Source organism: Aquila chrysaetos, chromosome 6 (assembly GCF_900496995.4).
Source record: "Aquila chrysaetos chrysaetos chromosome 6, bAquChr1.4, whole genome shotgun sequence".
Classification (NCBI taxonomy): Eukaryota; Metazoa; Chordata; class Aves; order Accipitriformes; family Accipitridae; genus Aquila; species Aquila chrysaetos.
The window spans coordinates 25,784,205-25,801,641 of record NC_044009.1 but is presented as its reverse complement, the minus strand read 5'-3'; the positions used below and the strand labels follow the sequence as shown (position 1 = coordinate 25,801,641).

The 17,437-nt window shown below is 36.8% G+C and overlaps 1 protein-coding gene across 11 annotated transcripts in view; it reads left to right on the top strand.

Moving 5' to 3' along the window:
- NBEAL1 (neurobeachin like 1) overlaps positions 1–17,402 on the top strand; it is a 92,116-nt gene extending 74,714 nt beyond the window's left edge. For 7 of the 11 annotated variants that reach the window (XM_041124577.1, XM_041124576.1, XM_041124578.1 and 4 more), the window contains 9 exons: positions 389–478; positions 1,695–1,804; positions 2,407–2,579; positions 3,032–3,126; positions 5,087–5,203; positions 5,870–6,031; positions 7,144–7,292; positions 8,006–8,235; positions 10,725–17,402. In XM_041124577.1, the coding sequence (XP_040980511.1) occupies positions 389–478; positions 1,695–1,804; positions 2,407–2,579; positions 3,032–3,126; positions 5,087–5,203; positions 5,870–6,031; positions 7,144–7,292; positions 8,006–8,235; positions 10,725–10,801 (1,203 nt within the window). In that variant the 3' untranslated portion in view covers positions 10,802–17,402. Of the gene's footprint in view, positions 1–388; positions 479–1,694; positions 1,805–2,406; positions 2,580–3,031; positions 3,127–5,046; positions 5,204–5,869; positions 6,032–7,143; positions 7,293–8,005; positions 8,236–9,248; positions 10,347–10,724 lie in introns of those variants that run through there. The other 4 variants (XM_030016491.2, XM_030016489.2, XM_030016487.2 and 1 more) reach the window with 3 other exon arrangements.
- Positions 17,403–17,437: the final 35 nt, after the last annotated feature.

Genomic DNA, 17,437 nt, shown 5'->3' with positions numbered 1-17,437 from the left:
CAATGTGTATAAAATGAGCTCTGTCTTTTTAGTTAGCTTCGTAGAGCTTGAATCCCATAAATTTGTATCTGCTGGCCACTTGTGTGGGTCTTTTTTGAGTATTAAGTTATCTACCACACCAAGAAAGCTAAGAACATCACTGGTGGTATCTGAGAACTCACTGAACTTGGTAGCTAAACTCACTGATTCAGGACAGAGTCAGGGTTTCATTTACGGTCTTTGTAACAAAGCATACCTGTGTGAACTGAGTATGTGTGTACCAGTGCCTTAGGGTACTGTACAGGTTTGACATTGATTCCAGAGGCTTTGGGTCTTACTCTTTATAGGTTCTAGATTTGTCCTTTAGCTCTTGGATATAATCAGACCCAAATCATGTCCTTTCTCTTAGGGAATCAGTGACGGTGTGCCCATCGTGAAAGCTGTTGTCCCCAGGAATCAGTCACGTTCCTTTATTTCTCAGGGAAGCCCAGAGATCTTGGTGAGTTGCATGTGTCAATAATGTTCTTAGACTGCAGACAGTCAAATAGGTGTTTTGTTTTTTTTTTTTTCATACAGCTTCTAGAGAAACACTTCTTAACTTCTTGCTCAAATGTGTTCCTTATAGCTAACATTCATTGTAAGTTAAAGTTAAATATTTGTCTTCTGTAGGGAAGCAAGGCTAATTTGTTGAATGGCATGTAAGAGCTGATGAGACGTGAGCGTAAGTTGTAGTGAGGTGTATTGTAAGTTGCCCCCTTGATCCACTTCCATGGCAGCAGTCAATTTCCTAATGCAATGCAGCCCAGCTTTAAAATGACAGGATTGAGTTATTAATGGCATCATGTTTGTCATTATTATCCAACCCATATATTAAACTATACCGTATGTGGCATATACACACTCCAAAGGCCTGCACTGTTTCTAAAATTAACTTTTGCACTAATACACGTGCTAGTACTATGGCAGATGGCCACATGATGAAAGGAGGAGAGTGGTTTTGTATTTACATCTGTATGTATGGTCTGCATACTGGCCCCTGTGCAATAACACTTACATTTTGCAGGACAGAATATTCTTTTCCAATATTCCTATTTTGTAGGTCAAACTTACTGTCCTGGCTTGATGTGGTATGTGCATATGTCATTTGGAATTTGGACACATCTAAAATTCTCATTGTGTTTTTTCTAAATATCTGATGAAAATAACCTTGAATATTTAGATTCCTGTCTTACTTTCTCGGAAATAGAACTAGTACATTTTTTAAAAACTTCCTGTGTTAATATGTTAGCTATTAATGATTACTATTTCAAAGAGAAGCAGCAGCTTAAACTAAATGACTGAATTGTAATTAAATGTTTGAGGGGTTGGTTGGGTGGGTTTTTTGGTTTTTTGTCTCCTCCCCACCCTCCCCCATTCAACTTCTCTGACCTATCTAGAACATACACTGTTCTAACTTGGTAATATGTACTACATGTGGATTAACTCATCTGAGCTGATTTTTTTTTTTTTTTTAAATGTGGGGGGAGGGGCGTGTGTGGGTTTTTTTTGTGGTAAATTCTGAAGAAGCCTATGCTGGATTTTATGCAACCTCCGTTATCATCAAAGGCAAGCAGAAAATATACCTCTGGGTTTCACCGATTTTTTTGTTTTGTTTTGTTTTGTTTTTTGTTTTGTTTTGTGGTTTTTTTTTTTTTTTTCCTATCAAACTTTTTTAGGTAACGGCAAGTCTGAACTGCATTATTGGAACTCATGGTTGGCTACCTTATGATAAAAATATCTCCAACTATTTTACATTCATCAGAGATACCACAGTGACAAATCCCAAGTAAGCAAATGATGAGGAGAGGTGCAGATGAATGCATCTACAGTAATAAAATACAGTAATTGTTCAACAATCAGTGGGTTGTACTGTTTCCATTGGCTGAGTTTTCACCTAAGAATGCATCTTCTGATGTTTGTTCTAGTAAAGAGTTATCTAAGTGGCATTTCAAGGTTCTTCATTCTTAGAGCTACTTCTAATTTCTTCCAATTATCAATCATAAAAACTCATCTTGGAATCTGAGATGGGCAGTCTTCATACTTCCTTACACTATAGTGCAGATGTACGTGGTGGTTTTGTTTCTTTGGTTTTCAGAAGATTCCTTTTTTTCTTTAATGTTACAATACTTAGTAGGGACATAAGTTGTCCATACAGAATCAAATTGCATAAAATACTGAAAAGATCTAAGGTGAAATCTTGCTTCCACTTGCTGATGGCAGTGGGAGTTTTGTCATGGATATCAGGGGGCCAGAATTTCACCTATTATTTTTTTTAGATATAGCCTCTTCTATAGATGGAATTTCTTATTAATTTTGAAGGATATAGGAAGTGCAAATTACATTGCTTTGGACTAAGATTACTCTTACCTGCTCATCGTTTGCTTACAGAACACAACGCAACATGAGTGGTCCTTTTGCACCAGGGCTGGAGATCACCTCTAAGTTGTTTGCAGTATCCCATGATGCAAAACTGCTCTTTAGTGGAGGACACTGGGACAATAGCATCAGAGTGACATCTCTTACAAAAGGCAAGCTGATTGGACAGCACATCAGGCACATGGGTTAGTAACTCTTTATATTGTGAAATGAAAGGTTTTATGTATTGTTCCTTGATGTTTGGTCTTTTTGGAAAGAATTGTAGCCAGTGCACTTGGGCAGACAAGCATAGCAGTTATAAAGGAATGGCAGTGTAAGAACAGAAGAATAAACTGTGATTATACGTAAATACTTGAGCATGGCTTTTTAGTCATTGTAGTGATGGTTTAATGTAGTTTCAAAATAAGGCTTGACTGCTGTTTTTAGGTAGCACAGCTGATTAAGTCAGGTTGGTACACCTGGCTGTACAATGACTTCATTGTTTAATACAGTCTCATCAGCCCTTATCACAGTGGAACATTTCATGCTGACTGCAAATCAGGATACATTGTTGACATATTGCATGCACATTGTCACTGTGGGAAATTAGTCTTAAATATCTATGTGATAACTTCCTGTTTTTCTTTTCTTTATCTAGATATTGTGACCTGCTTGGCAATAGACTACTGTGGAATTCATTTGATTTCAGGCTCCAGGGATACTACCTGTATGATATGGCAAATAGTTCAGCAGGTAGGTTATTTAGGCATACTCTGAGAAGCAGTTGCTGAATGCTTTTTTGTGCTTCTGTGTTTTGCTATGATGGTTTATTGATTTCCTTTCTTTCAGATTTGTAGGGAAAATAGTCCACTAAAATTGATTAGCTTAGTAATTTTGTTACTCCCATTGTCTTCTGTGTTTGAAATATTCACTATACACATTGGTTACTGTATAGCTGAACCACAGTATTTCAGAGGCAATCTTAAAGATTTCATAGATTATTTTCAGGATAGGCAAATATCCCCCATTGTATAGATGGAAGAGCAGAAGAAGAGAGACACTGCTTGAGACTACCAGAATTAGTCAGAACAGTGTTTCTAGTTGAGGATTTTTACATTTCTAGGCTGCTGTTCACTCCAGTAGTTGAATTATAACATTGCGTTTCCTCTGTGGGAAGCACTGATGACTGCACTAGGAGTTAGCAAAGACAACACTAGTCTGTTACCTGGATTTACGCTGTCATTTTAGAATTCTTTAATATTGGTCTTGTGCTTTCACACAATGAAAGTGGTTGGGTGATGCATGTGTGTACTTGCACTCAGAATGTGAGGCCATTTCCATTGTTATGCATTTAAAATGTTCATTTCAGATTGCTGCATTACAGATATACAAGTAGGATTAACTGCAGGGGGGAGCTGTCGTTATGGACAGTACATTTGGTCAGGTCACCTTCTTATCATTAAACTAAAGTCAGCACATTAAACCAGTGAAGTGGTGCATAACTGCATGTGTTTTTGAGGAAGCTGTTTTTATGGTGAGAGTATTTATAATTCTTTCAAGAATTACTTTGTACCAATGGTGTGTGGTCAGAAAGGTGAGACCTTAGTGCTCACAATAGTATTTTTTTGTCTCAAGCAATGATAAATGTTGGAAATTTTTAGTTTATTTATCTTTTCAGTGTGAGTTAAATAAGTCATCCTCTGGAGATTATCTTTGTTTCTAATTGCTTTTTCTTAAGATTTTTAATGATTTTTTTTTTATTTAATGGATACCTAAATGATGTTGTATGTATGGTAAATTCTTCTTGTGAGAGTTTTATCTTGGTCTTTACAAAGTGGCAGCAATGGACTGCATACTGTCACTTCCATTCTACTTGTCTGCTCTGCATTGTCACCTTCTTTCCCAGCTCTGCATTTTGACACTTGGTTCTGCATTCCTGCACGCTTCAGGCTTTCAGGGCTTGGTTGGCAGTCAAATTTCTATCACAGAAATGAGAATAGAGAGTTCTCTGCAGAACTCTTTATTGTACCTTCTCTCTAAGCACAGGTCTTACCTTAGAACTGGTTTGAAAATAAGTCTGTATATGCTGACAGTACACTCACTGGAACAAAAGTACTGAACAGTTTTGACACCCTGTAGTCATGTGGGAAAATGACTATTTTTAACGAGCATTATTGCAAGATTTCCTTTGCATATGATACTACTGGTAGTCACTGAGAAGGATTATTTCCTTACTTTTTCTTAGAAAATGGAAGAGTTGCTGTAAAGTTAAACAAAATAGCTTTCAGCTTCTTTAAGCTTGGCTGTGAAGATAGTGCTTAATTCTAGAGTAAACTGTAAGAACTGAACAAGCCCAGATACACAGGTGAAGAAAAAGTAGGTGGATGGGTGGGTGAACAGCTCCTGTTAGGACTGTTGACTGTGGTCCTTGCACACCTGGACATCTGAAGGAACAGAAACAAGTCAGCTAAGTAACTCTGTCTTTCACATCCACATTGTAACTGTATATTCATTCATTCTTGTGATTTCAGTAAATAGGGCTGCTGACATAAAAGGCAATAAATTGAAATTGGAATGGGTGAGTTATGCCTTTGGTTTTGGCCTATGTCAAATATACATCTTGCACAACTGATACTGAAGATACCAGAAATTTATTTTTTGTTTGTCCTTCAGCTGCAAGAGAATGTGTCATTGCACTTTTTGTTACTCTCAGGGAGGAGTGCCTGTAGGCCTGGCACCTAAGCCGTTACAGATCCTTTATGGGCATACTGATGAAGTTTCGAGTGTTGGCATCAGCACTGAACTGGATATGGCAGTGTCAGGATCCAAGGTAAGCATCCTCATACTTTTCCCTTCTTTACCTCTTCTCTACTCAAACCATAGACATGTTTGCAGTTGATTAAGAATAATACAAAAAATGTGACTATTTCACGATTTTTTTCTTCAGCCTTGAGCATCAAGAAGATATGTGCCACCTCCCTTGTTGCCTGCTTAAATCAGGCTCTCAAACTGCTCTGCGCAGCATAGGCCTCAGCTACCATGTTGTGTTATTCTGCACAGATGAGCTTTAACATGTGTGGACTTATGTGGGGATCTTAAGCTTCTCATAGAAACAGTTCTGTGACAGTTTCGTCCCTGCTTCCTTAACCTTGAGGGTTCTGTGCGGCTTACTCATGCTCTACCTTACTATACTACACTGGCAGGCTGCTGAACTCTGACTCTGTACTGCACATAATGCCTACTCATAAATGTGACCTATGAAATGGCTGATTTGCTGCCTATCCCCTTGTGCCCTGTTTGCATTTGTTTTTTCATATGCCTATAGTGTATGGCCTTGAGGGGAAGGCTTCGTGTAGAGTTTCTAATGCTCAGGAGTCTTGATCTCCTGTTAAGGATTTAAGTGCTTTCAAAATACTCCCTCTGTATTTAAATATTCTTTGTGTGTTGCGGTAACTTACCTGCTGAGTAACAACTTACCTAAATTTGGTCACTGCAGGATGGGACCGTTATTGTCCGCACTATTCGGAAAGGTCAGTATGTGAGGACTTTGCGACCACCTTGTGAGAGTTCCCTCCTCCTGACTGTTCCAAATTTGGCTGTGTCCTGGGAAGGCCATATAGTTGTCCACACCAGCATAGAAGGAAAGACTACTCTTAAGGTACTTAGGTTCATGGAATGCCTCTGTTTCTTTTGCTGAAGACTTTAATCATAAACGCACCTAACTTTAACCTTATTTCCTAAAGTAATGAGGCTTTTTGAGCATGCTGTGTCTGTTTCCTTATTTTTTTTAATTTTGCTAGCCAATTTGAATGAAATTTGATTAAAAGATAAATCACAGATATACTGTGCTCCTGTAAGTTTCATGAAAATGTCCAGACACCTGCAAGGAAGATGCCCAAGCATGCACTAGTGAATCTTCTTGGAAGAGCTGCTTTGAAATGGAAGACTAGGGAAAACAAGTTCCACTGTGCACAGAAGCAGAGGCTTATGAGGGGAGCAGTAAGATCTGGGTGCAAGATGCCCAGTGACTACACTGATGTTCCTTAGTTTTGGATTGGAGAGATAGCTATAAGGTTCACAGTGTAGCTTATTCTGTCTCCTGAGTAGCTGTGTAGATGCTTTAATAAGGGTAGAGCTGTTACGTTTTCTGTGAGCATGGGAAATTTCTTGGAAGACAAATTTATTGGATGTAGGCATGCTAGCTCCATTGGGAAGATGGGGAGAGAAGAGACCAAGGTATTGTCAGGCTGGAAGAACTTAAGGTGGTCGTGTTAGCTGTGTCTTTAATCCATCAAAAATTCATTGCCTTGTCCAGAAAATGCTTCTAGATCTAGCTCTGTGGAAATATACTTGTTTCCTTCTGCTTTTCAATTTGGGGTGGGTAGAAGGAGGATGGCAGCAGGGCTGAAGGTAAGAGTGCTCTCTTTCTTTCTTTTTCCTTATCAAAAACCCTTATAAAATAGGGACCTGTCCATTAAATCCATGGATGTTTCCAGAAAATTTGGAAGTGATTAGATGGGTAGGTAAGATGTTACCATGTTATCAAGAAGTAACAAGGAACAACTTCAACAATTTCCATACAGGACCTGGTATACATACACATTGCATATAGGCTCGGTACTCTTGTGTCATTCAACAAGGGAACTGTTGTCAGCAATATTATCTGTGGGTTATTGCCCAAGGTAGCTCCTGTTAGTGAGCTAAAGATACGAATAATACACTCTTAATCCAGTCAGTTCTCTATGACAGATTTATTTTTGATCTATTCAGGATAAGAATGCATTACATCTCTATTCTGTCAATGGAAAATACCTGTGTTCTGAGACTCTGAAGGAGGAAGTGTCAGATATATGTGTGACTGGCGAGTATATCGTGATGGGCAGCTTACAGGGATTTCTTTCCATACGGGATCTTTACAGGTAATGTACCACCATCAATAGTTTATTATTGAGATGCAAATATAAAGGCTTATTGAGAAGTGGCTGTGTAATGTGGACTTTGCTTGGTGCTGTAAGTGGTAGCCATTGCTTTTTTTCTGTGTTCCTGAAGAAACTATTTTAGGGGGAACTAAGACAGGGAGAAAAGAAAAATGAGAGGTTGTACCAGACCTCTTTTTCCCCAGGCATTTATCCCAATCATACACCTAGAACTGACAGAATTTAGGAAGAGCTGTGTCTGACATCTGCAAGCTGTGGTTGTCCCCATGTCTGATTAGTCACTGGCTCAGCAGTGACAAGCTCAGCAACTGCAGGATCAAGCCTCATGTAGTTCTGCACTGAGTTTTAAACTTCACTTACTGCTATGTTCTGTAGAGCTCCATTGCTCCTCAGAATGGGAGCGATCTTTGTCACTTAGGCAGTTGTGGGACTAATGTTACTGTTCTTCAGTGAAAATGTCTTAATTTACTGACTTAACCATCCATGCCTTATCTTGTTATTGGAGCTCTATTCTGGGTTACGATTAGATTGTTCCTTAGGAGTTCACAATAACTGAAATTGCAAACTGGATCCTTGAGAAACTGTGTTTTATAGTGCCTCCTGTGGACAGCGATTTCAACTGCAGTGTGATTCTTTGCAGTGTGTGCAGACAAATACATGATGTGCTTTCTCTATGTGTTTTTTGTTCATTTCAGCCTAAGTCTAAGCATCTCGCCCTTAGCCATGCGACTGCCAATTCATTGCATTTCTGTCACCAAAGAGTATAGCCACATCCTTGTTGGCTTGGAGGACGGCAAGTTGATTATCGTTGGTGTTGGCAAGCCAGCAGAGGTAAAACCTACCATCAAGAACTTTTTCTACCGAACAGTGGGAAGTTCACTTATTTCTGCTTTCCAGTTGAGCAAGAGGTCTCCTCTATGGCAGGGTAAATTTAAGAGCAAGTTTCAGTTTTCAGTGGGAAAGAAATAACTCTTGAGACGGCTCTACTGAAATTTCTCATTAAGAATAAAAAGTATATAGGGATCGCAGATGGGAAGCTCAGCTGGACTAACTTCCAGACTTTATCGCTCACATCTGAATAAGCACAGTCATAGTAGCTAACCTTTTCTGAACGTGATAGTGTTGTCAGCCACTTCTTGACGAAATCATTTTCCAGAAGAAAATTGGAAACGAAAGAGAGCAAGCTACCTTTTTTTTTTTTTATGGTTTCTGTCAGATACTTTTTAATATGCATTGACTGACATTGGGGAAAAAATACATTACTTCTTTCTGTTAAGATTCTCTAATTGCAGTGCACAAAGAATCACTTGTGTAGGTTCCCAATATGCTCTGTGCTCCATATGGTGAATATAAACTTGTTGGTACTGCATATGCAATATCAAATACAGAGCATCCATCTGTCAAATAGCTATGCCCAATTTTTCTTGTGCAAAACGGGTTTTGCTTAAAGTACATCTTGTCATGACTTTCAAAGTACTTGAGTTAGCTTAAACCTGCTTCTCTTTATAACCCAATCTCTGTTGTGCTGCAGTATATTTATTTGAAAATGTGATTATCACTTCTGCATGACCTTTAGTACATGCCAGAAAAGTGTGTCTTAATTTTATATTTTAATTGTGAAAACAGAGTGACTTTATTTGCCAGTATTTTAAAATGTTTTAGCTAGGAGATACATAGTTTAATATTTGAAACAGGCTTCACACAATGGTAGTCTGATTTTGCTTGCAGCTGATGGGGAGGGGAGGTTTCCACTGACTTCCAGTTGGACAGCTTTTTCCTACTGTAGAGCTGCTTACGATGTGGTTAAACATATATTTGTAACAGCAATTTTAAAGTCACTGTCATTTCTAAGCTTGCTATTCCATAGAAAAGATCTTTTGTAGGCTGAAATTTATGTGTATCATTAGACTGAAGGCTTTTTGTTCTCTTTTTTTTCAGTTCTTAATCACATCTATTTTTCTAACGATGGAGAAAGTGTTGTTTCAAAGACTGGATCCCTTTTATGAATGTAGAGGCTTTCCAATGACCTTTTTTTCAGGGTTTTCTGTTCATAATTCAGATGATCTGCAAACTTAATATCCATGTAAATAGATTTTTTTAAAAAAACACAAACATATAAGAAGCAACATTATGTCCCAGATTTTCTAGTTTTCTATATGGTATCAATCAGTATATTTGAAAAGCATGTGTATGTGGGGTATTTATTTGTTGATTGATTTATTTGTAGTTTGGAAGGAATATATTAATTACTAGAATTTTATACAGAAGACAGTGTTGTAGTTCTGGCTTTCAGTGGTGATACTGATCCTTCGGATAAAGGGAGAAACTGACCTTCTTTATTGTGCATAAAGTGAAATGCTGTTTGGTATTAAGATTGGCCTTTAGTGTTTCTGCTTTGACAGTATCCAGTATGAAGTGAAGTATAATAAATGTTTTTGTATTTTTAACAATTACTTAGCTGTTTGGGATGTTGCAGAAGTCTGGGGGATTGTCACCTGTTAGTGTTAATCCCTGTCAGTACTGTGCCTTTTCTAGAAAACACTGCTGCTGTGATGATACAGTTCTTAAGCATGCTTAATTTGTAGTACTAACTGCTGGGAACTGTTCTCAAACTTGTGCTGTTAAGGCATGCCTCTTGTTTATTAAACAGCAAGGGATTTCATAACCTAATCACCTGCCAAGCTGATCGCTGCTGGCCAATCATAAAGCCTTGTACTTAAGGAGTAAATTAAAACAGTTTCTTACAAATTGTTGTCAGATTACAGACCTACCAGATGCTGGATTTAATATGGCCTCTGGTTGCTTGTTATCTGTCTTTACTTGCAGCATATTCAGTATGAATTTTTTCTGGTTTAAATTTTATTCTGAGCACTTCACCCAGGATCTTTGGAAGACTGCATAAATTTGACACCAGGAGATAACCTTTCTCTCTTTCCTTCATTCTGCCATCACTGCCCTGCATTTTGGTTATCTTTTCCTTTTTACTTCTAGCAATTTCTGTTTGAAATCTCTAAAATAAAATGTCCTTTCTTCTAATTTGGTTCATTTTTGCTTGACATTCACCTCTTTTTTTTTTTTTTCCTTCCTATCAGAATAGCAATTTAAACACTGTTTCTAAGCTATTTGAAGTAGGTTAAGTATTAAGTATGCATTACTTGGCAGTATCCCTTTAACTGTTCAAAATCAGAGAAGACTGTGATTAGTGTTTTGTCTGTTGTTTTTTGTCAGTCCCAAGAATCATCCCTAAGTGTAACTTTTTGGTTTGTTTTCAAATAATTTTTGTTGGTGTAACTTTTGTTTATGCAATACATTGTAGTGTCTGCATTTCACCAGAATCAGTGTCTGAATTCCTTTTTAATTTATCCACCTTATCCCTTCCCCCTCCTTTTGTTTCTCTGAATTACTTTTAAACAGATGCGCTCAGGTCAGCTTTCCCGAAAGCTGTGGGGATCAAGCAAACGGCTCAGCCAGATTTCATCAGGAGAGACTGAATATAACACTCAAGATTCCAAGTGATTGCTGCTTCTACCTTCTCTCATGGATTCCAGAAACATGTTTAATCTTTTGGTCACTTTAAATGTATATCTCAACTTTCAGGGACTTGATTCTTAAGTCTGTTGAAGATGAACCTATGGTAGAGGTATAGTAACAAGCATATGTACTCATGCAAGTTAGCTTGCTTGCATATTTTTCCTTAACTGTGTTGACTTCGTCACAGCAGAATCCCTCTCTAAATAGCTGCTAAAACTGTCTTTCAGAAAAAAATGAAAGAAAAAAAAATCAACACCAAAAACCCCCCAAACCTCAAACCCAAGCTCGCTAATTGAATTTAAGATAAGTAGCATTTGATTTAAAGCTGAATAGGGCCAGATGCTCCTTGATTACAAAGAAGATATTTGGCTTTGATTTGACAGCATCGTAATTCCCCAACAGTAAATTAAAATTCTGGCAGTTGCAGTGGTCAGATTAAAAATTGGGATAGCTGACAGTTATGACCTTTTCAATATGTTTTTTAGCCCAATGAACAATTTATTGCAATTTGTTCCTGTAAATGGCTATTGCTATCTTCTTTTGTGTAGTTCCAGTTTTAGGCTGTTCTGCAAGGAACATCTGTGTTGCACTACTTGATTATCAGAAATTGTTTAAAGTACAGACATGAATAACTTCAATGGAGCTGAAGGAGGTAGGAAATACTTGCTGCTGAAAATTATTTATATTGTTAAGTAGACTAAGACTCACACCAAGAAATCCCATAATATATTTAATATCTTGAAGGAAATACAGAGGAAGAATCAGTATCTATATTGGTCAAAGATCAATCTGCTTCATTAGTAAGGCAACTCCTATGAAAAAAAGATAAATTTCCACTGCAAAATCATTTAAACAACATTGCAGCACAGTTTAATTAAATAGCACCTGTTTGTTTCTTGGCTTGGTGTTCACCAAACCAGTTGTTAGCCATATGTGCTTCTTCCGTAAAAACAAGCAGGGAAACAGATAATGTATCCATTTTCAAGATGTCTTTAAGACCTGGGAAAAGAAAATATCAAATCCTTACATGCACTATATCCAACAAAATAGTTATGGATTGTATGCTATATTTTGGAGAAGCCATTACTGAATTTTTTTGGTTTAGTGATATGTGATGATAGAAGGGTGTGTTTTTATAATGTTAATGATTTAAACCCCATCCTGTTAGAAAAGCTTGGTGCTGAGGGAAAAGTATGAGTTTTTGGACTGGCGTGCAAAGATATGTGTGCATGTGTATATATGTGTGTATGTTTGTGTATATATATGTATATACATGTATGTATGTCTATTAAAGGAGAAAATACCATGGGGAAAGGGGAGTATAGATATAAGGCAGAGCTATAAGTGATTGTTAGCTAGTATGTTCCCTTTTGGCTACCCCTTTCTTCCCTCTACCATCACTTTTCTTGTTATTTTTATTTATTTATGGAAATTAATGTGTGTTGTATCTCCTATAAATGTTATCAGATATTTCCTGTGGCTGGGGAGCTGTTGAACTACCTGAGGAACTCAATAGTGTATAATCTCATTTCATTAATTTTTAGTACAATATTTATTAACTTTGTAGAAATAGTAATACCTCCTTAGCCCACAAAAGGATAATCTTTACAAGTTCTGTTAGTCTCATTAAAACTGTTTTCTCCTCCTCAATTTCTTTACTGGAAAAAAAAAAAAAAATCCCTCTCAATGACTGATTAGTGTGCTGTGTAAAGAAAGTTGCATTGCTTATTCTTAACTTTTATAAATGAAATAATAAATCAGACTAGTGAATAAGTGGGTCTATGCATAGTTGCAATATTCTAACTAATCACTGTGACAGACTGGATCGTCTGGAAAGTTAGGAGAAAATAAGAATTATTTCCCTGAGTAACTTGCCAAGAGAGCATGAAATTTCCGAAAGTAGAGCGGTGTGGTTTTTTTTCAGACTCCATGTATGCAAAAAACCCGCATCCCATATTTTCAAATAAGCTATAGAGAAGTGAAAAATACTATTTTTAATCAATTACCTATCCAGTAAGAATACTAAGGATACTCTGGAAGTATTAAGTGTGTATATGAGAATGTGAAGTATGTTTGTCCATTATGATTTCATGAAGAAGGGATTTCAGGGGAGCTCTTTCGAGAGTAGTTCAGAAGAATTTCAGCTCAGAATGTGAGATTTTTCTGTGTTATGGGAAGTTGAAAAAAGAACTCATTTGGGGCATTGCGTTGATGTTTTTTTAATAAGTATGCATATATGTTCTGTTTAAATGCATATATGAGGTTAACTGTTTACTTGCAGGGGAAGAGGGCAGGAAGTTACGATGTTTCGGGCTAGCAGAATCAAGTGGAAAAATTGAGATGGGTCTTTTGTAGTGTTTGGTGAGAGCATAGTTTTCTTTCTGTCACTTGCATGGAGGGATTTACATAAGGGTTTGAAAATGTCCTACTGTGGGTTAGGTGTGTTTCTACAACAATTGAATTAATGTTTTTAGTAGTTTAATATTAAAGAATACTGAATACACTGTGTCAGTTTAAGTAAAATATAATGTAGTTGCAATAATTGGGGATGAAAGTTTATGGCAATGAGCTTTGACATTTGAATGCCATCATTTCAGTGCATCACAAGCATTAGATGATCTTCACAAATATCTGGGACAGGTTTAAATGTGGACGGTTCTTGGTTCTCAAACTTGAGGCTAGTTTGTGCTCAGCACAAAGCAGCAGCAGAATGATGAGGGGGACAGGTGAGCTCTGAGGTGCTTCATGCTCTATGCAGAATGGCAACATCTGTTGCCTTTTGATCTTTTATCTGGTCCTTGAGGATGGGAGGTATACACCATCACATACCTAGTGTTCTTGCCAGAGGCCCTCTGGAAAGACCCCCATAGGTTTGAAGGTCTGAACTTTGCCTTTATCTAAAACCAGCTTTAGATAAAAGATAAAGGTGGTAAGTGTGAGTATTAGCTGGTATTTTGTGTCTTTTGGTTTTAACTTAAGTCTTTTTAAAGTAGAAAATAATTTTTCTGATCAGCTGTTCAGGTTGGTTGAATTGCAGTCTGTTATGCAGCGCACTGAATTAGTGAACTGACTTTCATAATTCTTTGATTTCCTCAAGTCAATAAAGCTGAGGATCATATTTTGTTTTTCATGTAGAACAATACATATTGGTGAAGTAAGATTCTCCTTTGGTTTTGAACTAAGATTTATTTAAGTGTAAAAAGAAAAGCTGTGAGATGAGATAATTCTGATTAGGAATTCAGAATAAACAAGTCTTAAGCTACAGTTGTTTCACAACACTAAATTTGTCAAGACCTTCTTGGTGGTACCTTCTTACATTTAATTTTTGGAACAACCCTAATGATATTTATCGCAGTTTAAGATATGCTTACCTTTGAAGCTGAGTAAGTAAGTAGGAGTGTAAATATATATATATCTAAAAGAAACTGAAAACTGACTCTCTTTTCATACCTGTATATAAATGAGATCAAGTAGTTAGCAGTATTGAGTAACTTCTCTGTAGCACAGTTTTGAACTTGAATACCAAAGGATATGATATTTAGACTCCTTTATTTCAAATAAAATGTTTGTTAAATTTCTCTTTATCAATTTACTTATAATTCTTGATAGAATTTTTAGTTGTCTTTTTATCTATAGTGAAGAATCTCATCTAGTCTGTGCAGTTTTTGTACTACATGAGCATTCAGAAAGTGAAATGTTTGCTGTTCAAGTTAGCATCTGACTTATGCAAACTATTCTATATCAATATACTTGTTATCTAATACTCATTCATAGGATACCTAGAAACCACGTCTTCTGTCATCCATGTACCTTACCAACACCAGCACAAAAGATTAATCCCAATCTTAAACTCACTGCACTTCTCCTTATGGTTAAGACACATTGTGGAAATTAGGCTTTAGGAAGCCTGTTTGATTGAAAAAGAAAAAAGAAAAAAAAAAACAACAGTAATGTCCACACACACACGGTACAATTGTTTTGCTCATCTGCAACACTGATATAAACAAGTTTTTTCCTCCCTGGTATACCTTAGATCATGAATATTATCACAAAACAGGTTTATCAAAGTCTTTACAGGCTTTAAATAGTCTAGTCGATTGGCTGCTTTATAAGGATCCTCTTCAAAGTTGTATTTCTGTGTCCTTTAAATGCAGTGCGAAGAACTAAGTTTCTGCACTGTAAAAATTCTGTATGGGACCGGTAGCAGTCTTACATCAGTCTGCTTTAAGATAGTCCTGCAGGAATGATAGATTTATTTTTATTTCTAATGCACAATAATAAGGTAGGTCTTTTAACTCTTGCCTTAGTCAATGGAAGCTGTATACCTCACTTCCCTAGACCATGGCTCCCTCCTCCCTGTTTTCCTCTGCAAGTCTTTCCCTATCTTAATTAACAAAATCATTAGAAAATACACGTACAGCAACCAAATGTTTCACAAAGCTTTTACCATGTATGTGTATTTAGTTGAAAATGTGTATCTATATACAGATCATGGTATGGTAGGGAGCTTTAGAGCTAGGGAGGGGAGTAGAGGAGCTGTCAGCCTCCTTCTGCTCCTACACTCACAGTCTGTAGACTCTTGCTCTGTATTGTCACCTGAAGGCACTCTTCTCTTCCACTGTTAAAGGCATCTTGCTGGCTAGATTAGATGCTGTGGCTAGGTGCTATGAATATTTTTTTTTCCTTTCAAAGAATTAAAAAAACAAAAACAAACAAAAAAACCTACCCCAAACAAACAAAAAAACCCCAAACACATATAAATGCATATCCTGATGTGAACCTAAGGCCTGATGTAATAAATACTGTTAGATGAAAGCACTACATAGGGTTATATTTAATTGGGTGGAAATTCAAGCATGTGCTTCAGTGCTTTCTAGAATGGGCTTTTCATGCTTTTTGGTTTAAAAGCTGTGTTGGCTTCAGCTGTAAACATGACACTTGTTAGTAGTCTCCGTTTGGGGAGAGTAATAGTTTTTGTGCAGTCATATGCATGTGTATGTGTGTTCATTGTATACCAATGTTAGACTCAACTGAATTGTTTGGAAGATGTCCTTCCTTCCATCCCAAGGAGCCAAATTTTCTTTATTAATACTAATTGCCCTTGTTAGCACATACTTTTAAAGGAGGCAAAGATTTTCTGAAAAGGTACTGCAGGGTTTTTTTAAAAAAAAAAAAAAAAAAAAAAAGAAGGTAAAATACTATTGTCCCTTTCTTCACTATTATAGTTATCAGATGCCTGGATGCAGAAATGCCTCTGAGTGGCAGCATAGCATGCTCTGCACAGTTTGAGTCAAGTGCTGTTCATCTTACTGCAGTCTTGAACACCCCATATGTGAGGAACTGCTTGTAGTATTTAATCAAAGGTACCCTTTGTTCCGTTTCTGTTCACATTTTGCTGTGCATCTGTGGAAGAAAACGGGTTGTCTTTCTTTTAGTTACCATTTACCCAAACAGCCCAGATAAAATTGGTGTTTTACTTCTTTTCTTCAGGAGAGAGTTCCTCCAGTTGTGTGTTCTTTCTATTTTCAGCTACTGGATTTGGGAAATCTGGCAAGTGTTTCCAGAGCTTAGGTCTGTGATTATACTTGGCACAGACACAATTTCATAACATGCCTTCTGTCCCAGAAGCACAATTGTCAGTATAGATTATGGTTTAAAGCTGCTAAGGTGTTTTGAGATTGAAATATAAAACATCCAGCCATATATATATCATAGATCTAACTGAACTTAGAGGCTACTTGTTTATTTAGCTTCCTGTCTAGTTAGTATTTTCCTCTCGAGGGAGCCATATTTTTTTGCCTTGAAGTAACTTTTTAAAATAAACTTAGTCTTGCACCTGACAGTACTGCTTTAGTCATACATAGCTGTGAGCTGTTGCTTAAAGAAAGCCATGAGGGAAAAAAAAAAAAATCAAGGAAAACTTGCAATACATGTTCTGATTCAACCCTTCACTATGCAGGAGCAGCTTAATATAAGATCAGAGAAACGCTGCTTTTAAGACTTACCTCCCTTTGGTCAGTGTTTTGATGGAAGCTGTGATGCTACTCATTTTGCTTGATGCATTTTTACTGAAGCTAATGAGGGAGTGGTAACAAAGGCCTTACAGCAACAGTTAACCATATTTTCTGATAATTCTTACAGATTGTGCAATTATGTGATTACAAATGGATTTCTAAATGCCAAAAAATGCCTTTTCTTAAAAGAGTTAAATGTTAGGTCTAAGGAGTGTTGGAAATACCTACTTTCAAAAATGAGCCTTCAAGCACTGTAATGAACTTGCTGTTAGTCTTCTGTGCAATATCTTCTTCCCTTCTGGGTGCTTTAAGAGTATACTGTATGTCTTATTTTGTTTTGATCAGTATGTTTTAAGAGTGTGTATATTGGCTAATGATGGATTTTTTTTCTGTACAGCATGGTAGAAGATGTTTTAAAATTTTGCACTTTTCTAGGATTTGCAAGTTTGTAACCTGACAATTTTTAACATGCACACTTTTGTACATAATTAGCATTGTATATATTTAACATGAGTCTGAAGCAAATAAAAGTAATTGAATGCGTAAATTCTCACTTTATTAATAGCGCAAAAATGAAACTAA